This window comes from Falco punctatus (genome assembly GCF_963210335.1).
Source record: "Falco punctatus genome assembly, chromosome: 2".
Taxonomy (NCBI): domain Eukaryota; kingdom Metazoa; phylum Chordata; class Aves; order Falconiformes; family Falconidae; genus Falco; species Falco punctatus.
The window spans coordinates 65,366,093-65,388,691 of NC_137581.1; the positions used below are offsets into that span (position 1 = coordinate 65,366,093).

The following is a 22,599-nucleotide window of genomic DNA, read 5'->3' on the forward strand; positions in this document are numbered from 1 at the left end:
AGACACATGCCTACCTGTAAAATTTTCTCTTAAGAGTCATCTGCATTTGGCACAGGAATAAGACCTTACACTCATGCAAGCATTATAACTGAGGTTAATTACATCTGAGATAATTCACATCTCACAGTGATGCTTGGAAAAAAGCAGCTACACGTAACCTAATTGGCCAGTCAGGTGCAGTGGCTCACCCAGAAAGCCAGAGCATCTTTTCCTGCAGAAATTCCTGTTCTGCTCTATTGCCTAGCTGTATGCGCAATGTCTGTTAAAAATGGCTTGGGTTACAGGTGGAATCTGTCTTGTTTCACTACACAAACTTTAAAACTGAGTGTTGTGCTGCAATGCATAAGAAATTTAATCATGGGGCTTAGAGCTGCAAATGGGGTTGTAATCCTTTACTGAAGGTTATTTTTCTTTGTCTATATACAGCCTGCCAGCAATTTTCCAGGAACATCATCTACTGACATTTCTTTATCAGAAGAAACTCAGCCTCCATCCCAGTCCAGCTCCAGCTATGGGCTTGCTCCCAATGCTCCAGCTCTCTATACACCGACTTACTTCTTGCCTGGAGAAAAGCCTCCACCATATGCACCATAGAACAAAGTATTTATTTTAGGTAGCTGGTAGGATTTTATTTTAATAACCTCTGAAAACTGTGCTGTGCAGGCACTAGAATTCCTAAGAAACCCACTGTGGATGGTGTTATGGCCACTCTGCTTTTACCCGCATCTCACTGTGAGCAGAGCAGAACCCTGGCAGTGTAAGGGTAGACATGTCACCAGTGGCATGACCAGTCACCCCTCAGTTTGCCTGCAGTCAAATGCAGTGTTGCTTTCCAGCTACAATAAGCGTGAGATGTTTTCTTCTCAGTACACTGCAGAATAAATTGTCTTCAAGAGGAAAAAATGAAGAAAATACTCAACACTCTGGATACGTGTTCTGCTTTCATAAACCAATGTAGCGGGGTTTTAGCCTGTGTTGTCTGAGTGGGTAGTCAGGAGCTCTCCAGGTCAGTCATTTTTGGTAGAAAAAAAGACCAGGTGTTTGTTTGTTTGTAGTATTTAATTTAATAACCCTTTCTGGTGATAGTGTTGTACCAATAAAAAAAGTGTGGCAATTATTTTACAATAAAATTGTCTGTGTATATTTATACTGTACCAAAGACTGTGTACATTTGTAAGGACAGGAAAACAAAAGAACAGAGGAAAAAGTACCTTACTGAATAGTTCCCTCTTTCAGGTTTCAAACAGAAAGGTTAATTTTATTGGGACTATTTTGTCTGAACTTTGTGCCAGTCTAGTCTGCGTAGTAAAATGTCATGTCAGTGGGCTAAAGATGCAATTTCCAGACACCTATCTTAAGCTGCACTTAAGCATTCAAATTAATTCCTTTCTAGTCAAAAAGAGGACCACGACCAAAACCAATGTTAAACCCCAGTGATTTATTTTTAAAGTGATCAAGACCCAATCCAGGCATTTTGCAATGACTGAAACAGAATGGTGAAGGGTCAGAATTCCTTCATACTTTTATTTTATTTTCTCCTATTGTATAAAGACAAAATTATGTTGACAAGGCTAAGCAGCAATACCTGTAGCAGTGCCACTGGCAAGAACAAAGTCTTGTCCCTTTTGTGTGCACCCATTTCATTTGATGCACTGCATCAAATTAACTGGGATCCCCCTTAGCACATGGCTGCCGTATTTCGGGGCAGGAGTGGCTACACCAGCATGAATAGCCATCAGCCTGCTGCATCCCTTCACAGAATTTTGCTCCTGCAGGAAGGGTGGTGGTGCTGCTTGCTCTTACAGTCCAGACAGCAATGAAGCTACAGAAATTTCCTGAAAGGCCAAAGAGCAAGGCAGGGAAAGGAAGGTATTTCTCATTAATTTTTTGAGCAGCTGCTTCATATTATGATAATATTAAAAAAACCTATATAAACAAAACCAGCTTACTTGACAGTTTCCTTTAAAAGGAAGTGACACCATCAGACTAGCTGAAAATAAAAAAAAGAATGATCATCCTTTTTCATAATACTTTCCACCTTTCAAGAAATTTCTGTTTATTCATGTGTTGTACCTCTATGTACAAAAAGGGGATTCAGTACTAATAGACATAAGATCAGAGGTTAATTTATATGGACCATAAAAGCTGCGTTTTGTTCAATTAAAAAGGTTTTTCTGAGATGCAAAGTTTGGGGCCGGTGATGTTAACATCAGTGACAAGGTACCTTACATGTATTGTTGACAAGGTGAGTTATATGCACCTGGTTGAGAAAAGCCAGACTCCATCACACGTAACGGTGACTTGGGAAGGCAAACACCATCGTGCCAAATGTCCCCCCCTTCCTTCTTCTTCCCTGAGCTTTATACGCTGAACATGACACCATGTGGTACGGGATACCCCTTGGGTCAGTTGGGGCCAGCTGTCCTGGCTGTGTCCCCTCCCAGCTCCTTGTGCCCCCCCCCAGTCTGCTCGCTGGTGGGGTTGGTGAGGAGTTGGAAGGGCCTTGATGCTGTGTAAGTGCTGCTCAGCGATAGTGAAAACATCCCTGTGTTAGCAAAACTATTTCCAGCACAAATCCAAAACACAGCCCATGGTAGCTACTATGAAGAAAGTTAACTCTACACCAGCCAAAACCAGCACAGAGACGTATTTTGGTAAAGGACCAAAATAACCATTGAAAAACACACAGAAAACAACACTGCGGTGTGGGAGTGCTATTAACCAGAGTATCTTCAGGATTCCCGGCTCTCACGGGAGATACTGATGTTTCTTGGGTTCACCATCATATCACAAGTTGATCCAGAATAATCAACTCCAAGAGAGCGCACTCTCAGGAATGATGTTGTTTCCCTTGCTCAATAAGAGAAAGCAAATACATAGAGCTACCTCTGTGTTTTCCTATCGATGCACACTCCACCAATAGGTTATTACTGTCTAGTGAGCAACTGTCCGCTCAAACTTGCATCTGGTCATACCTGAGTGTAAAGAGTCTTCTGACATGTCTAATGTCAGTCTAAATGAGTAGGTTGGTTGAAAGTGATAAAGCTCTGGTCTTTTCTTCCCTTCTCCATTACTGCTGACTGATTTGGTCACGACGCGGAGCTATGATGTCATGCCGTCTAATGGCTAATAGAGTACCTTCCTCTGCTCTGCTAAATAAAGCAGGGATCCTTACCAGGAAACATGTTTGGGATAGTCTTCCCCCTCTTCCATCCTTTCCTCTGGGACAGTTGTATCTCCACAGCTTGGTCACAGTTGTCACATATGTGGTTTATTAGGCTAATCTGTCATCTCCATGTCTGATTAGGCAAAACATGATGTAGAATGACCAAGAACAATTCATAAAAGACCTTGTAGAATTAGACCTTTTCCACATTAACCGTCTGAAGCATGGGGTAACCTTAGCTACCCATTATTCGGATTTCCACCACAGCACATACCTGCCCTTCTCAGCTCATTAATCTGATGCAAGACAAGGACCAAATAAAGCAAGATTTAAGTGACTCCAAGGAGGCTAGGAAAGCCCACCCCAACTTCACGAGGAGAGCTTAAAAGTTGAATGCATTTTATGGCTCTACAACCTCGCCAGAGTAAACCCACACACATATTCTCACCACACTGCAATTTGGCCTGGCTAACTCCCAGATTCTCAAGCCTGTCTGCTCCCACTGGGCTCACAGTGAATGAGCCAGCCTAAAAATTAAGCAGCAAAACCATGTCATTGCCAGATAATATTCCCCAATTCTTGACACCTCATCAGTTGCTTCAGTGGTTATTGACTTGAAAGCCATGCGGCTTTCAACTTATTGAGTCTTTTCTTCTAATTGTTTCCTGCTGACCCAACTTCGTTTTCCATTTTTGTTGACCAAGAGTTTTTCTAAAGGTCACAACTGAGTCTTCTATCTGTGGTACCATAAAGAGAAACTCTAGCAGTAAGAATAGCAGCAACCATTTGCTCTGCAGCCCAGGAGATCTATAACACTGACATAAGCACATAAACCCCTCCACCTCCAAACAAAACCCCAAACCAAACAACCAACCCCCCACCCAAGCAGTGTCATCTCCACATCAGGTGTATCTGAGTCATTATCTCCAAATAACAGAATAAAGAATAATCTCAGTACAGGTAAATTAAAAACTTGTATGTAAATATTTTATTCTCTCATATTTTGCAAATCAGAAAGCAGTGTTTGGTAATAAAAAATAATACAGAATTATTATTTTTTCTTCCAGTCCACACTTATATATTACCAGGTTTTCCACATTACAGATAAAACTGTCTCTTACAGTCTAAAGATAACATTCACTTTTGGTATATTCTGCACTTTCGGCTTATTTACTATTAGTCTTCTGAACTATTTACAAATATATTACAACCTTTAAACTTCAAAGCAAAGGAATATTTCAATAATCAATCTGACATAAGGATCAGTAGCTCCTACATAACTTCAGTGTTTAAGAGAAACTATACACGCAGTGCGGTAGGTCTGAATAATTTATATCTTTAAAAAAAAAAAAAAAAAAGCATTGAAAGTTTCTGACTATAAAACTTTCGCATTGCAGTGGTACCTACTGACCCGCCTGGACTGGAGGACAGGAATGTGAGGTGATGTCACTGTGCTTGTGAAGAGCCTCATCTAAGTCCAGTGCCTTGTTGCTCAGCTTGACAGTCATGCAGCCATGGTAGGATGCGGTGACGGGAGTGGAAGTGACAGGAACGTCTGTGTGAAAGCGGAGACAAACATCTCTGATGGCTGGTTTTGAATAAATACCTGCCCTACCTATGATTAGATGACTATCACTTCAATGAATTCAAGCTCTCCTCCTCTCTGCTTCAGGATTTCTACCTGCCCCCTGCCCCTCTTGCTGGAAGGCAACAGCACAGTCCCAGACATGGGGAAAACGCCATCTGCTCTCATGCCCAAAAGCCCTTCTCCCAGGCTGAACTCTTCCTCAGCTTCTCTGTGCCTCTGCAAGGCCTCCAGTCCTGATGAAACTATACCCTGCACAGCAGCAAGGCTTCACTCCAGTTCCGCAGTGTTCACACTCCTTTCCGTCTCAATGTTTTCCTGCCCTCCATCTCTGGATCCTCTACTTTGTTACTAGTGTAGCTGTTACACCCTCATCTAACGCTCTTTCTTGCCCTCTCACTCCAAAATATCTGCCAGAAGATTATACAAAGGACTTCACGACAGCAAAGCTCCTCCTATATGCAGCCTCTAACACTTGCCAGACTCACCTTTACCATAACTATGCTATGTATCAGCACAAAGAGGTTGCTGGCATTCATCAGAAAGGTGCTGGAATACATCAACTGAGTTAGTAAGACTAATGAAACTATTTTTTCCTATGGCAATCCATTGGTGACATGCTTTTAATCAGTTTACCAGAGGCAGAAAACAAATAGCAAGGAAGAAGACGCAAAGTACAATCCAACAGACTAGAGGAAGTTAGTAAATTTTATTACTAACTTCTGTAATGTCATCTACACACTGATTTTAAAAACAACCAACACCCCACACAGTAACATAGTAACATGACAATTATGTGAACTGTGTCCTCTACCCTTCAAACCAATCAAGCTGGTTGTGCAATGGCAAGCAATGAACATCTCAAAGCTTATTTAACTTCACAGTGATGCAGGTAGCTAAGTAACCCCCTTATCTTTACACTGAAGCAAGGACAACTTGAACAATAGGTTGTCCTGTTGACCTGAGATTATATGCAATTTAAAGTGTTCTGCCTGCAGGGCCAAATTTGAAGCTGATGTGATCAAACACTTCTCAGACAGACTCTAGGACTGCATGAGAAAAGGAACATTTGTGTGGGATCTGTAAGCCATGAAGAGTTACTACAAATTTTTCAGCTTCCTGGCTGAAAAGTACCATTGCTTGCTAGCTGCTTAAACTAATACTTGGCTATTTCCTATTCCTCCCGGTTTACCAAATTCTATCTGTGAAGTCTGCTTAAAAGAAGGGGGCATCTGTGCTGTAGTACCTCACATGAATGTAAACTAAATTTTGACTCAGAAGAAGTTGAAGCGTGAACATGCATCTAAGGAAACATGCAGATTGCGTTTATGCGTGCCGCAGGGCTGACTGACAGACAGTGTCGACTTTCAGGTGGATTTGTAAAAGACACTACCAAAAATATTTTTTAAAAATATTTTGTGTGTGTGTTGTAATTGCAAATTAGGCCAAATATTTAATTTTCTGCTCTGACTAGAAACAGATCTGTCTGAAATGTGCTCCTGTAAAAACTCTGAAGTCTTATCTAAAGTATACACATGTGGTATATACATATATGTGGTATACACATTGCCTGGAAAAACACCTATGCATCATATAAATTACATAATTAAGAATTTACCAGAACTGAAAGTACCATAGAAAAGGTAGTAAATGCCGATATGTTCCCACATATCTCTTGAAACTCTAAATAATATTTCTTCCACACCTGCAATATTAACCATACTTAGGTTGAAACATATTTTGACCCAGAGTTCTTTATTTGTGGCAAATGGAATAAAGACATTAAGTGTGACCACTATGTTTTGTTCTTTCCACAGGGTATGGAAGCAGGGAACAACCAAAAACGACGTAATGTTTTCAAAATTTGAATGAGCCAAACTCTCTTCGAACTGAGCATTTGGTATAGTTATTTAGCCCAAAGTGCTGAAATATTTATTTGTTTGGCAAATGACAAGGTTTCTTGATGCAAGTGCTGTTTCCTCTCAATAGCAAAAGCAGATCACAAGCTTTGTGATCACAGATACCCATTGCTAAGCAGAACAGATCTAAGGGGTAAAGTAGCTGAACCTACAGAAGTCAGCTGGGTCTAAACAGCCACAGCTATGATATCTCACACTTAGTTCTGGCTAATTAAAAACTGTGCTTCATCCAGCATGGTTAGTCTAAGCCAAAGCCAACCACAGAGCACTTGGGACAGTGACAGAATGGGATGGTTTTCTGAGCTGTGAAAGTCTCTGCTGTGCATTTGAAAGCTACCTGAAAGAAAGCAGGTGACCTCTGTGCAATGGCCAGCTCAGACAATTCAGTCTGACACTAGAAAATGCCACATTTGGGGATTCTGCCTTGCTCCTGTCAGTGTGTGAATGTCCCAGAGTGTGTGGCCTCTCCCTTGTCGCTGTGACTAGAAGCCATTAACATCATTGGCATAAATACTCTGTAAACTCTTATTCATGGTGGGAACAGTGATGCCATGTGTCCTAGCACACGTGGCACCTCAGCCACGCTGTTCCAGCCTGACTGCTTCAGTGCCTACCAAGAGGCCAACATTGCTGCCTCTCCCTTGCTTGGGCAAGTAAGGGCAAGATTTTGCTTAACTGCTGACAACAAAATAGGATGTACTGCTGTGCACTGGAAACCTAAATGTTTCCTTAATTACATTCCTCAGCAGTAGGGACTGATAAACCAGTTCAGCCAGAACAAGAAACAAACTCCCAAACTTGGCCGAAATTCGTGATTCAGAGGAAAGTTTGATCTTCCAGGTCCCAAACAGAGGAACAAACTGACCTTGCACAAGAATCCCTGTTGTTGCCAAAAAGCCAGCAAAACTATAAATGGTGGGACGCCCTTGGTTGTGCCCTGTGTACCCTCTTCTGGGAAGAAATCTCTTAATTGTCTAGTGCTGTGATCAGTTCACAGAGAACATCAGCCAGGGAGAATCACCACACCGAGCTTTCCCAAGGTTCAGTCAAAACAATGTGAGGCCCTGGTGGTCCCCCCAAGGAGTGCTCACACACATCCCTTAAATTAATGAAGCACTGCTGGAGCAGGTCTAGCTCCTATGCATTTTTGCAGGTTTAAGATACTGACCAAGCAAAATCTCCTCTTTCATTGTTGTTTCCAGCTGTCCTCAGAAGGACGCAATCATTCAAGAAAAAAAAGTAACTGTCAAGCACCCCCTCACATCTGCTAAGATCACACACTTGCATTGCAGACAAAGCCTGTTCAAGCAGAAACACAGAAGGAGGCTCCCATCTTGCATGAATGGAGACAGTTTTCCTGACCACCTGCTCAGCAAGGTGAGTTGGGAGTCTGCAGTCCATGCTACAAAACTGGATGCTCACCTGGCAACCCTCCCACGTATGTCTTCACTGTTGACTGCAAAGAGCTCTCCAAGATGGACAGACTGTCTTCTAACTCAGAGATGCTTAGTTCACTCTCTCCCACTATCCCATCTACTCTCAGGGATAAGTGATCTTTCTTGAGGAGGATGTCCACAGAGTGTTCCTTCTTATCGCAGAAATTTATTGCCAATCTGGACACAACTGTGTTCTCCAAGGCCACGATGATAAACTGGACAGCAAGAGAAAAGAAAAAAAGAGGCAGTGAGCAGAAATATACCCAGCCATGCTTATCCAAGACCAGGAAGACCCCACTGTGGTCTTGTTTACAAAGCTTTTGCAAAGCCACTAAAGAATTAGCCTTATTGCTATTGCTAGCTGTGTTCTGAGGTCATTCACACAGATGAAAACCCAATGAACTAGTGGGACTAATCGTTAGTCGTAACCACTGTCTTCTCAGCGGGTCTTTACAGAGCTTGTTGTATTGCACTGGAACCAAACAGACTAGAGCTGCTGTACTGTAAATGAAAGGTTGGCTCATGGGTTTTAGTGAAATCGTTCCTGATTTACTTTACTAATTACATTACTAATATAATGCCAGAATCTAGCCTTTTATTATGAATACTATTAAATCAGTAGCTTCAGCACTTCATCATAACTACCGCGTTCTGAACTGGTGGGAGTAAATAAGCAGGCAGGCAGAAAACCTGACAACTGTTTTTTGAAAACAGTTCCCAGGAAATAGCAAGGAACCTTCTCTAGAAAAATGCTTAAGTCTGTACCTGTTGTTTCAGTTTCTTTGTGGAGTGATAGTCAATCAGAGACAGTGATAAAGGGACAGATGCTTCTTCTGTAACTAGAGCGAACAGCACACCAGTATCTGTTGCTGGTTGAATTGCAGCATTTACTTCTATTTCCCAACTTGTCTTGGTTTCATTTCCAGAAGAAGGTTGCACTGCAAAAAAAGAAATGTGTAGCATGACATAGGACTAACAGATCAAATCGGGAGGCTGTGCAATTTCTGTCTGGAGAAGAGGATAGATGGATGAGCATATGGAGGGACTGCCACATTTCTTTTCCTAAAAAAAACCCTAAAAATTCCAAAGCACCTGAACATAAAATCAGAGAAGAAAAAGGCACGAGTTTCCTCTTGTTACCTTCTGCATTCTGCTGTCTTTCAGAATATCAAAGAACAAAGTTAAGCTTTTTTATCACAGAGATTCAAACTCCCATGGCTGTCAATCCAACACATTCAAAGAATTACTGCAAGCTTAGGCACCCTATTTTTGAATCATTCTTGACTGTCTGAAGATCATTGAGGAATCTAAGTCCATAACTGACATATAGGAAACATTTCTATGAAAGCCTATGTTAAACTGAAAAAGGATATAAGCATGCTACACTGATAACCTACCTAATCACTTCCTTATCACCACCCTCTCAGAAGCATGGGAGGTTTTACCTCACCTGCTGAACTCTAAACTAAACTCTCTAGCATCTTTCTTACTGCCCCAGTGCCCTTGTAATTTAACAGGTGATGCTGGTTACAAAGAAAGATTTCAATCCTGCTTCTGCAACCTCCCTTGATAGCAGTATTACCTTTGCTGGTTCACCACATCTTAAAATACAGTCAGTTCTTTATAAAGCTTACCATTACAAAGCTGCTGCCCGCCTGGCCCCTCCCCCCCCCCCCCAAAAAAAAAAACCCAAAACAACCCACAACCAACAACACCCCAAACCCAAACACCAAACACACCCAAAACACCCAAAAAAAACCCCAAACCCAAGCAATTATTGTTTGCAGGAAAAAAAAAAAAAATGCAGGTTCCATGGCCTCATCTCTGCTGAGTGCTGCCACCTGCACTTCCAGTGCTGCCTTGTCTTTCCATTACAGCTTTGGAATCCGTGTGGTGAATGAGACAACATACACCTGATACTCCCTAATTTACAATGACAGAGTATAAAAATCCACATAATGGTGCACAGAGAGCTTTTGCAGAGAAGGACTTACACACCAAACCAAAATAGACGGTTGGCACTTGTATGGGTTTAAAAATACTGTCAGTTGATTGGACATGTAAATCAAACAGAATAATCTAGAACAAAGAAAAAGTGCCTTTTTGAGCGCTAAATTAGTATAGCCAAATTTGGTTTGAAACTTGTTATTACTGTATCTAGGCCAAGCTCACTCAGCATGTATTAGGGATATGCTTAGTGTGTTTGTCCCAAGTGTAACTAATACCACCCAATGATTAGAAGTGAATCCAATCTTGGACATTTAGTTACAGACACCATTGATTTCTGTGCATCAACAACTCAAGACACAGCACTGTCTTGCAGCTCTCCTTATTTAGCAGAAAGCAGCGGATAGGGCTGGAACCACCTACACTGCTGTCAGAGATGTGAAGCCCCTAATGCTGAGGATGAGCTGGAACCAGCCTGGATGTGAAATGCAGATCACATATGAGCATATTCGTACTGGCTCTAACCATCACACACAGGCCTGCCTTTGCTATGAACCACAGGTTTAGCTATTCCCTCTCCATCCACAGCTGCCAGTCTTTTCTGCATCAATCAACACTGAGTATGGCACACCTGTAAGACTTAAACTGTTCATTAACCAAGCATGGTTACTGGCAGGACAAGAGGTCAGAAATAAAAAAAAATAAAAGTACTTACCATAAGTAAGATTAAACACAGCAAAACCCCGGCCAGGATAGAAAGACCCTCGTCCCGCTACAGCAAAGCACTGCATCTTTTCATTCATCTTTATGGTCTCTTGGATGGTGGTGTCCTCTCCATTCAGCCAGTTCCATGCCCGCATGCAACCATCCAGCCGAGCGTTCAGCTAGGAAGATAAAGCAGCATCTCACGCCTCAAACTAGTGCTCAGTGAAGAATAACTGATTTTGTGTGCAGAGGAACACTGAGCTACATTGTGATACCAAACAGGAGCAAACATTTTTACGTGTTATGCGCATGCAAACCAATTGGCGGCAGCCCCAGTCCTGCAATCCCAATCAAGTAAGTGGTCAGTACTCCCCTGGAAGCTCTCCTGAGCTCAGCTTGTCTCCACAGGGCAGGAGGGCATTAGCTAATGCAGGTGCTGATTTGGTTGTATTGATTCTGCCAGCTCCTTTACAGGCTGCACATCATTAGTGCAATTTACCTCTAAAGCTCTGTAGCCAAAGTGATGTAACTCCTGTAATTCTGCACTGCGAATGCTGGAGGGTAACTTGAAGTTGAAAAACCAGTCCTTTGTGTCACTGCAAACAGCCTTCATGACACACAAGATGCTGGACCTGATCATGGTGTAAGTTGTCGGGTTCTGGCTAAAGGCAGCAGTGCCTGAGCCACAGGACGGACACACTACTCTGTACACACCTTCTTCCTTCCAGCCTCTAGTTATGTTATCCTGTACCAAATGTCAGCATTAAAATGTGAGGCAGCATGGAAAGAGAAGGCTCCTTGCAAAGTGTCTAGATCAGCACCATTACCCCCAGTTCACTGAAGCAGAGAGAGAATTAAGTATCTGAGCCAGGATAAAAACCTCAGGAGCTTTTGGCTCTCAATCCTATATTCAGACCACACCCCGAGCTTAATGTTTCAGACAAGCAGTGGCCCTGAATGACTTCTTGTGAGGAACAGGAGCCTTCCTCAGCTGCTGCGCTCCCAGTCACAGAGCCGCAAGCTTGTCACCTCATTTAGAAATAAAGAGATGCCAATTTGGGTTTCAAGGTGCCAACTCTGTGTGTGGTGGACATTCAAAACGGCCTGAGCAGCAGCTATTTCAGAAACACAGCAACCACCCAATCATCTCACGCAAAGAGTGCCTCAGCCTTTATTCATATGCCCTATCTACTTGTATTAGGAGGAAACAGAGAAAAATAAGCTTCTGTTTTTACTTGTGTCTTACTAAACTGAAACAGCAAACCCAAGCAGCAAAACTGCGGTATAATATACGTGTAGCACAAACTTTGGTCACAACACAAAATGTGCTCCCAGTGGTTCCCGACCTCATGGGCCCAGTGGTACCTCACACAGCAGGGTGTCCACTGACTCCCCAGAGCCACACATGGTCTCCAAGCCAGCATGACCACCATTAATTTTGTCATGGGCTCCAGTTTTGCTGTGTCCTAATTCTGCAGGCTAAGAATGGGTTACATCTCACCCAAACTTAACAATCAAAAAATCAGGAGTCTCACCTTTGCTGCTGGCTTAGGCTCCCTCTGTAGTTAATGAAGAGAAAGCCATATCCAGAAGGTGATTATTTCACCTGTTTCAGGGCAGGCTGAACTGCTCACAGGAAGGACTTACACTACCCCAAGAGAAGATGAAATCAAGCCTCTCAGGCATGCAAAGTAACATGAGCGATCGATAGTGCTTACCGGTAGAATAAGGTCCTTTGTTTTGAAAGGAATGCCTCCTACTGTCAAATTCAGCTGATACAGTCCTTTGTCTAGAGTAAACAGATCCCCTGAGACAGCTATTTTCATAACTGCATCCCTGTTGACCTTTATAACCAAACTTCTTTCGAGTTCTTCAACAGAGATCTGAAAAAGTAAAATTGCAAATAGAATAATTCAGTATAAAAAGAACTTACCTGCAGCCTCAACTAAAGGACAGACACCACCAGTGAAATCCCCAAGATGGAGAAATATTTTTTGTCCTCAAGCCTCTTTGTCTAATTTTTAAGTTACATTCCACCTTGATATTTAAATCTTTACTCTAGAAAGCAACCTGTTAGTTACCCTAACAGTGAAGACAGCCCAGGTACTTCAAAACAGCTACACAAAAATACGAGTGGATTAACTACATGACACTTGCAGGTTTCTCTACGCAAAATATAAATGCAATAATGTTACTAATGAGAAACTTCCTATTACAACTGCATGTTAAAGGAAAAGCTGGAAACAGATGTCTTTTGTTGGACCAGTGAAAGATAATGCAGGAGCTTTCCAGCCACAGTCCTTGAATACTAACCCCTGGAAAAAGAACAATAGATGTGATTTTTGAGAGCGTAATAAAAAATGTGTAATTGTTTTGGGTTTTTTTCCTCTAAAAAGGTCTGCACGTTTTACCTCCATGTCTATGAAGAGATACTTCCTAGTAGCCCTTAGCATCTTAGGAAGATTCTATTGCCACTGAAATTTCAAAAAACCCTATCATTTTAATTGTGACCAGGCTGCACAGAGAAGCACTATAAAGCAGCTAGCTCTGCAGAGGGAGAGGAGAAGGCAAAGCACAAAGCTGACATGCAGCAGGCTGCTGCACAGCAATAAGGATTCTGCTGCCTTGGGACCTGGGTCCTGCTACCAGCAGGGCATTCTGTGGCAGTAGCAGAACACAAACCCTTTCTTCCTGTATAGAGGAAAGGAGCGTACCTCCACTATTTCATAATATTCAGCATAGCACTCTTTCCCACTCTGACAGATACCCCACCTGCCCACTTTTCATCCATAAAGCTTCCCTGGAACACCCAGCTGTGTCTTCATCAGTGAGCTGCTATACGTATAGAAGCAAAAATCTATTTCAGTGGCTGTTTAGACTTATGCTTCCTTCTCCCTGCTAATAGCCCAGGTCATGAGCATCTTTCCCTTGGCATTTCAAGAACAGCTGTCCTAAAATTGTTTCCATCAGCTATGCTGAGATCTCGCTCAGTGCTGTAGCATAAAGGATGATAGGGTTGAGCATGTTTATACCTGGACACTCCCTTTGGATTGCAGTCTTCAAAAGTGAAGATTAAGTGGATTTGATAGTAGAAAAGATTATTCACCGACTATCAAATTTTTTCTTCTCCTGCGGATACCAGTACCGCCTGGTTTATATTGCTAAAATACTCTTTACACCTAGTGTGTTGCTCTGTGCTGTATCCTATGGGACATGAATTTATTTGTCTTAACTTGGCTTGACCTGCTTGTTTAAAGTGGCATCTACACCTCCTGACTGCATTCCATGGAGACACACAAGCCAGTTTCAAACAGGCTTTTTTGGGCATCGGCAGGCTGTGAAGTCCACTCAGTGGGTGGGAGCATAAGCCCACAGGTCCTGGTAGCCACAGCCCAACTGCCTTAGCTACACTGGCTATCTAGCTAAAAACTCACTCTCCGACGCCTCTGCTTGGTGTCACGTTCACCACTGCCCTAAGGCACTGGGGTGTGGAGTGCCAGAGGGAACTGGCACAGGCCATCTCCCTGCTCCTAGCACAGATCACGGGCAGCGATGGAGCAAACAGGAATGGGGAAAAGCCAGCTGCAGCAATGTCTATACTGTGCTTCTTCTGTGAAGAAATCCTGCAATTTGCAGGGCCACCCAAATTCAAGGCCTTCTAAAATTTTATTAGATTGTATAGAAAGTAAAAACATAGAAATGTAAAAGAAAATAGTCTGAGTTCTTAGCTGCTTCTGATCATTAATATCAACAAACGCAAAGCAGTGGAAACTTCCATAGGAGACGGGGTTAATCCCTGTGGAAACTCAACAAATTCCAGTTTAGGAAATTACCTTCTCCCTGCTTCACATTGCCCTCTGGCACTTTCAGCTTGGGTTCCTCATATTCAAAACTTAACTGCTGGTGCACGACCATCACCTACAAACCACAAGGGGAAACATTTTGGTGGCCAGCAGGCTGCTCTAATTCCCTCCTTTTGTTGCAAGGAGAAGCTAGCTGCTGACTGCCACAGCATGCCTAGGGACATTCACATGGGGAGTTCTCCTAGCGAAGGGCTCCCATATGGTTAGCCATAAGGGTAGTCAGCTTTGTGTTTTGGATTCATGCCCTGGATAACTCATAGCACACAGCTAGCCTGTCCCCTCTTTGCTGAAAAGCAAGTGGACAGCTCTGACAAGGGATGGGAGTAGAAGCAGCCGCAGGGTTAAAGCCAAACATGAATCTGCTTGTGATTGCTTAACCTTCAGTTCTGACATTTAACGGTGCAGGTAGGTTATTATTTTTGCTAACCATACTGTCCTCAGAGTGGTACTAAACTAAACATCGAAAATAAGACAAAATGATGACTTTTTTTGGAAATGCAAACCAAACAGAAAGCAAGTGCATTCTCTACTACCATCAGTTCATACATGCCACTTCATCCAGCTGGATTACACACAAATAACTACATTAGAAGTTCTTCCTGAGGATTGATTGCGTGTTTTTTCAATGCTGGGAATGATCTTTTAAAAACAGATTAAGAGGGATCAAGATCAGAGAAAACACCCAGGTAGAAATATTGAAAATGCCTTCATATTTCCATGAAAGTACGCAACTTTTGCTCAAGAGACCAAAAGATATACACTACTGGTGCTCTTTCTCATGTTTTTGTTTTAAATAGCCATTGTTTTTTCCTCTGCTGAAAGTTAAATAGTAAAATTACTATTTTCTCACAACCCCTATAAAGCTCTCCCATGTATCCAGACTCCACTGGTCTAGGTTTAACCAAAACTAAGGGCTTGATCCTGTGTATATTGAAGTTCAGACTAAAGCTCCCAAACTGCATTTGAGTCTGGACTGTGACCTCTAAAGGTTGTTGGGGTTCTGTTTCACAGAAGGTGAAGCTGGAAAGTACACACAAGCCCATACTTGAAATGTGGCTACATGTCTTATAAAAGGAGACAGATAAAAATGAATAACCCCTCCTCAACGGTATTTTCTAATTAAAAACCATGCTGGACAGAGGAAAAAGGAGAAATGAAAGAGGGGATAAAATGGAGGAACAGATTTAAGAGTTGTATTGCTCAGCCATACATTAAATGCTATTTAGAGACAGGGGTGACACCGGATGTTAAGCAGAAGAGAACGAAGTACCAATAGGGTGGAGGCGAGGGATAAGAAAACAGAGCAGAGAAAGGAGAAATCAACAGCACTCCAGCAATGCAAGCAGCATTCCAAGACTTAGAGGTGAGTCAACCATAAAGTCAAGAGACTAAAGGCTCCTTCTTCCTGCAGCCACTCATCTGCGGGTAAATCCTTCTGCCTTTGGCCAGTATCACACACAGCATTAACAGTTTCACTTTGGAAGATTGTCAACAGAGCTATGGCCATTGATTTGCTCCAGGCAAGCACTCCTCTGCCAACACCGCATGATGCTCTCTCCCACCTGATCCCATACTCTATCTTTGGCAGCTGCCAGGCCCTGCTCAGCCCATGTGCAAGGCAGCACTGGTGGCTGCAGGGCCACCTCTGCTCCTCCTTTGGCATGGGTCCTGTCCACCTGCACTGCACCCACAGCTTGGTCTGCACTGTTCCAAAAAGTCTTGGGGAAAGGTTTCCAGAGGATTTATACACTCTCAAAAAATGTGCAAAGAGTGCACTGCTGCAGCAAGTCAGCCAAGCAATTTCATGTTTATGATGGTACCTGGGGGTAAGAGCCCTGACACTGATGGCTGGCCAGAGACCAGTACTTCTTGCCTAGAAATGATACTTACTTTTATCATACTGCCTTCTCTCCCTGCAGAAAGCAAGCACAGCCTTTGTTTACCCCATAACTCCCACGTGTTTGAGCATTTTTGTATTACTTGAACAAAGAAAATACATTTTAGCTGTCTCCCCCAAAACTAACATGGGAAAGTTTGTAATTACTTCATAATGAAGTTTGCACTTAACAAGTATGTTACGCTCCCATGTTAAACAGTTTAGCTTGGTAATGACTGTTTTTTGTGATTCCCAAGTCACCCCAGTGGCATCAGCTCTGCTTTACGCATCTTCTGTCACCATCTTCTCTGCGCAGGCAACTACAATTGCCATATTTCAAATTAGCAGAACAAATCTTACAACACATTTAGTAAGAACTGGCTTGAGGCTATTCCTACCTGTAAAGATACACAGCATGTCATACATTTTATCTACAGCTTTGCTAAACTTCTACAGCTCTCCATTTGGAACCTAAAATTGTTTCACTGACAGCAAAGCAACTGACTTAAACATCACCTCATCCACTGGAAACATTACCAAATGTCAGTAGTTGACACTGAATGCACTCAAGGGCTTCTTTATTTATTCAATAGCAACAATTTTTTTCCCACCTTGCTTTTTTCTTTAATGTATAGTTCTTATATTTTTTATACTCAAAACTTAAATCAGAAAATTATTCATAGATACTAGCATCTGTCTCATGTGCGAGTTAGCAGAGAACTTCTCACCCACTCTCCAAGAGACACGTCAACTTAAAAGTCGAAAGATGTAATTAAGTAATAAAAAATGAAAGGAGAGGAAAAGGCAGAAGTGAGAAGGCACATACAAACTGCTAATCTACTGTAGATCATACTACAGGATGCTTTTCATGATCCTGTCACAAATAATAACACCCATGATGCTTCCAGAGTCACCAGGAGATGTTCTGTGAGAGCGTCAAGAGCATGAATCCTTAGAAGCTCCAAGATGCAGTGCATCATCCGGGGAGATCGCTGGGATTATGTTAACGAAGAGGTTAGAAAGCACAGAGGTTCTAATAGACCCCAGTATCTTTACAAGGGAAATGGTCTATTGTATATAGCAAAAAGCCTGAAGACTTTTAAAAAAGGATACTGTAGCATAAGAGATTTGTCAAGGGCTCAGAAAATTTAAACCCTGTGACTAAACAAACAAACGAATAAACAAAAGCAACAACACACACCCCCCATACGCCAAATACCCTTGGAAACATCCTTAAAAGAGCAGCTACAGAGTGCCTTCCCCCTTGCGCCCTTTCAGCCCTCACCCAGGGGCCATCTTCTCGAACTGACGTGAAGTCAGCTTAGCACTGCTGCATCTCAAAGGCACTGTCTCTGCTCTGGTTGTGCAAATTAGCGATGCAGTCTAGTGTACAACGGATATAAAGTATAATTCAATTTGTTAGGATATTTTTCCTTCTCACCTTCAAACGTATAATGTACTGGCATGCACTGATTGGATAGACGGATAGAAAAGCATCTTCTCAAGAATGCACAAAGTCTAGCTGCACGTGACAGAGCCCGTCAGGAACAAGCCAAGGAACTACCGGTAAGACGCCAGCAGTCATCTGGACTCACCGTTTGCCACATGCCGTGGTTGATAAGTGGTCCGCTGCTGGTCACGCGGCCTATTCCATTGTATTTCAGCTGCAGCTCTAGCCGTCCTTTGCGCAAAGCCAAGACTACCCATGTGCTGTCTTGATGGCCTCCAGCAAAGAAAAGGATACCTTCAGGATCAAAGGTTCTAAAGTCGAACTCAGCCACAAGTCTGACCGCACAGGTGCCAAGAAATAAATTAGTTATGCAGAGTTCAAAAACCACAGAGTACTTTCCATACAGATACCATCAATTTTAGCAGTTACAAAGCTCTGTTAAAACATACTAGCTTTTAATGCACTCCTGAAAGACTTAAGCTGTGAAGACGGGTTTTAAAATAGCATCTAGAATACATTACTGCACTTCAGCAATTATCCTAGGAGCTCTGCGGTCAAGGCTGCCTCTCTCAATTACTGGTTTGGATAACGTTTCACCTTACAGGACTCCATAATTCAAACAAATAATGATGATCATAGGACTAATTTTTATTGTAATGACTTAACTCCATTGCATGCATTAAAGCCAGACAGTGCATTCGACTCTCATTCTAAATCGTCCTCACCTTGTCAGCTGTTTCCTTTTGAAGCGCAGCCTGATAACAGGAGTGCCACTGAACATCCTCCCCAGGTACAAGGATTTAATACTTTTTCCAACAGCAAAAGGCACACATGGTATTATGTCCTATAATCAAAACACATTTTTGAGTGGTTATTCTCACACAGAAGAAAGAGAATCAGAGAGTATGCCTCCTTTTCTCATGTAGTTGCTGTACACACAGTAGGTTAGGGCACTTTAATGTCCATACTCTCAAAATACAGTTGTTTTGGTACTGAGAACATTTCCTCTTTCCTTCCCTCCTCCTTTCTATCTGCCTTGGGGGAATGTTTTCCTATTGCAGAATGAAATCATACTCATAAGATACAGGTTTTCTGCTGCAGTATTATGCCTGCAACAAAAGATGTGCTAAGAACTTACTGCTGGTTGGTTTCTGCAGAAGCAGCCTGTGCCACTGAAGCCCATCAACCTCAAATGCCTGGAGGATAAAAGCATCAAGTGCAAGTGTCAGTCTGTAACTTAAACCATACACCCTGAGACCTTTGCACCATCCCACTGGGTCTAACTCAGAAAAGCTTGTGCAGCCAGAGGTAACTCGTGAGTCTAACTCAGAAAAGCTTGTGCAGCCAGAGGTAATCGTAGCCAAATGAGACAGCTCTGCCAGAGGGCTGGCAGGGCTATCACTGGTATATTCTTTTTGGAATGGGGACAGGAGGAGCCCAAGAAGAGAGCCTTTAAGGAGAAATTTTCTTTTCAAGAGAGCTACTGTTCCCAGCTTATGTGACTTTGCTAATATGATTCCCTCATGCTGGTCACTCAGCTCAAGTGGCTTTGGTCCAGAGCTTCACCGGTTATTCTTAACTGCAATGTAAAATAAAGGTCTGTTCTGCAGTTATGGCAAGGAAGACTAACATACCTCACACGTATTCATGTCCCGGGAAAGTTTTACTCCCCCTCTGCCATCGCAATGACAAGTATAACTCCCTGGCGAGTTGACACAGGTCTGTTCACAGAGCTTTTCTTCACATTCATTTATATCTACACAAAACCAGCAAAGAAGAGGGGAGAAAACAGCAACTGAGTTTGTTTAAACATGAATCACTTGGGGGAAAAAACCCGTATCAGTGCTGTTTTGTAGCACCTTTCATTTGAGCATGCCCAAGTGCTCTGTAGCCAGTACTTACCCTATGCCACATCTTTACGGGAGGGAAGAGTTAGAATTAGCATCTGCACAAATCTATTTTCAGAGATTCCAGCTGCCCAAAGGTACACAGCAAGTCAGTGGGAAGGCTGGAAGCAGAGCTCAACTCCTGGTCTGCTGGTGCAGAGCTCTGTGCTTTAACTTCTAGACAAGACTTGCTCCCTTCAGGCCCCTTCTGCTACGCCTGTGCTGACTGGCTCTGGCTCCTTCAACTCACGTTCAACTCAGGGACTGCTTGCTTCATCATTGCTACTCAGCAGGTGGATCCTCAACAGACAAGTAAAAGCTCAGTTTCTCATTCATTATTTTCTTTTTTTTTTTTTTAATCTTTTTTTTTTTTTCCCTTTGGCTTGTTTTTTATCCGCTTCACAAATGAATGCAGGAAAACAAACGGCAATGGCCCACAGGGATCTCCTCAGGCAGACATAAACACTTAGAGCCCGGTAGGGCTGATTGGCGTGCAGTTCAAGTCATTATATTAACTTAGACAAAAGGCAGGGAACAATGCTAGTTTTGGAATACTTTCAAAACTTACTCCGTTGAGAAAGCTTGCAGGCAGTGTAGCCAGCAGAACTGTGCATGGTTCCAATGCATATTAAGCTCCTAGTTCAGAGTAATATCACAAGACAGGTTTTGAAAGAACAACAGCTAGTGCTCTGTAACTTTTCTTGTCCTACAAAGAGAGACAGCAACATGCACAGATGCTTCTGAGCTTCCACCAGATCTTACACTTGTCATAAATTCAAGAAACCTCAGTACTCTGGCTCGTGCAGCTTGATTCAAGTCATCAAAGATGAGTGCAAACTCAATGAACTCGAAGATGACTGAAAACTCCAAACCCACGACCAGGAAAAGGGAACAGAAGTCCACAGTGCAAGCAAGATTACAAAAGCTTTTACCGAAGCCTGAAATTAAATTTCTGGTTGTTTATAGCTTTAAATCATGTAATAAATGTTAACATGATGTTATTTCATGAGCTTACCCTGACAAGTCTTTCTCGTGTCATCGTACTTGTAGCCTGCACCACAAATACATTCGTATGAGCTTATTAAATTTTTACAATGAGCTTCTCCACAGATGTCTGCTGATGCTGTGCACTCATCTATGTCTGTAAAACAAGCAATTAAACAACACAACTTCAGAGGAGTATAATCACTACACTGTTCACACATTGGAGTGGGCTCAGGGTCAAGAGATCCCTACATGACTTTGGTAACTGAAAAACAGTATCTTTAAGAATCTGCTTCCAGGGTTAGCTAGCTATAAGTGACTTCAGGCTTTCAAAACCAGTTTGTCTTTCTTTAAGCCATTAACCACTACTGGAAAAAATGATGCAAAGTGAGCCAGGAGAAAAACTCCCACAAAACCAAAAAGCCCTGCTTCATTCAGGGGGCTAAAACTCTGGGTTAAAAAAGCGGCAAGCAGGAACTGAGGAACAGCAGTATGAATTTTACCAAAACACAGAAGGAACACTCAGCCTGTAGACATCATAGATTTTTGTCCTCCTTCCTCAGCCAGGCTAACAATAATTTTTCATGCATTCACGAAACTAAGATCTAAATCTGTTGATCTGTAGTGGCAAAGGGAAACTGAAGCTGCCCAATTTGTCACAGAGCAGAAGTCACGTCTGAGAGATGTCGTGGGGTTTCACCATGAAGGCAGCCAATGGACTGGAACTGGAGGTCCATAAAAACAATCAAGTGGGTTTTTAAAAGTTAACTAATAACCAGGAAAATCCTGGTGTTGACAAAACATTTGCAGTATACTGAGAGTGTGATATTTACTTTTGCTTTCTAGTACATGTTAAAACTATGATTACATGTTACACCTTGTGATTTTCCCACGTATGGGTAAACTGGTCGATGGTAGTCTATGTAGTATGCTATGTAGCCTACAAATGAACAGACAAAACCTAACTTTTTAGTGTGTGAACATGATGACAGGAATAAATGCGAAAGAAAATTGAAATGCAATGATAAATGTCAGGTGGCATTAACCACAGTTGACAGTAACCTCAGCAAGCAGGAGGGTCACAAGCTGAAGCTACAGAATGCTTACAAGCTATGTCCACAGTGCTCTAATAGAGAGTACTAGGGTATTACACAAATACACATAAATACAGAATCAAACATAATTGCAAGCCTACTTGCTGTCTACCTGTCCATGTCAACTGGCACCAGAGGACAATTCAAAAGTGATGCTGGCTCTTCTAAGCAGCTGTTCCCATTAGAAAGCCCATGTAATCTATACAGCCATGACTTTTTTACAGTGGAAATGACACAGAAATAAAATTTCACTGTTTTTTTGCTGGTAGCATTAATATGTTGTTCAGATCAGGTACACAAACTGTTTAGAAGTATGTCCTCACATCCATCTGTAAGAGTTGCATACACAGACTTACCTGTTTTTTCATGAGATACTCAAAACTTTAAGAGCCACTTGTGATCGTTAATAAGTCTGTGTCTCAGCCTGCAGTTTCTTAACACTTTTAAAATCTCAGTTGCTTAAGTTTGGGTTATGTAAAGTCATTCTGCAGTTTCAATCAAGTATGCCAGATCCCTGCTTTCTGTTCTCAGCTGCTAGGTAAAATAGCTACCGACCTTCACTAGGGCCTTTCTACAGCTATTAATATTCAGTTGCAGTGAATTCATCCACCTGTATCTACCTGAATTCAATAGCTGCCACACATACCCAAATTCAGAAAAAAACTAAATAAGAAGCACACAAAAGAAA

At 42.3% G+C, this 22,599-nt stretch overlaps 2 protein-coding genes across 2 annotated transcripts in view; one reads left to right on the plus strand and one right to left on the minus strand.

Annotated features, from left to right (window-relative positions):
* TMEM255B (transmembrane protein 255B) overlaps positions 1 to 4,036 on the plus strand; it is a 109,744-nt gene extending 105,708 nt beyond the window's left edge. The window contains exon 11 of the mRNA XM_080375515.1: positions 427 to 4,036. Coding sequence (XP_080231641.1) covers positions 427 to 594 — 168 coding nt within the window. The 3' untranslated portion in view covers positions 595 to 4,036. The remainder of the gene's footprint in view (positions 1 to 426) is intronic.
* Positions 4,037 to 4,121: 85 nt separating this feature from the next.
* Positions 4,122 to 22,599, minus strand: part of GAS6 (growth arrest specific 6) — a 41,327-nt gene continuing 22,849 nt past the window's right edge. Inside the window, exons 7-15 of the mRNA XM_080375509.1 lie at positions 20,849 to 20,974; positions 19,582 to 19,703; positions 18,673 to 18,791; positions 18,093 to 18,282; positions 12,477 to 12,641; positions 10,769 to 10,937; positions 8,872 to 9,044; positions 8,093 to 8,321; positions 4,122 to 4,721 (exon numbers count right to left, since the gene is read on the minus strand). Coding sequence (XP_080231635.1) covers positions 4,570 to 4,721; positions 8,093 to 8,321; positions 8,872 to 9,044; positions 10,769 to 10,937; positions 12,477 to 12,641; positions 18,093 to 18,282; positions 18,673 to 18,791; positions 19,582 to 19,703; positions 20,849 to 20,974 — 1,445 coding nt within the window. The 3' untranslated portion in view covers positions 4,122 to 4,569. The remainder of the gene's footprint in view (positions 4,722 to 8,092; positions 8,322 to 8,871; positions 9,045 to 10,768; positions 10,938 to 12,476; positions 12,642 to 18,092; positions 18,283 to 18,672; positions 18,792 to 19,581; positions 19,704 to 20,848; positions 20,975 to 22,599) is intronic.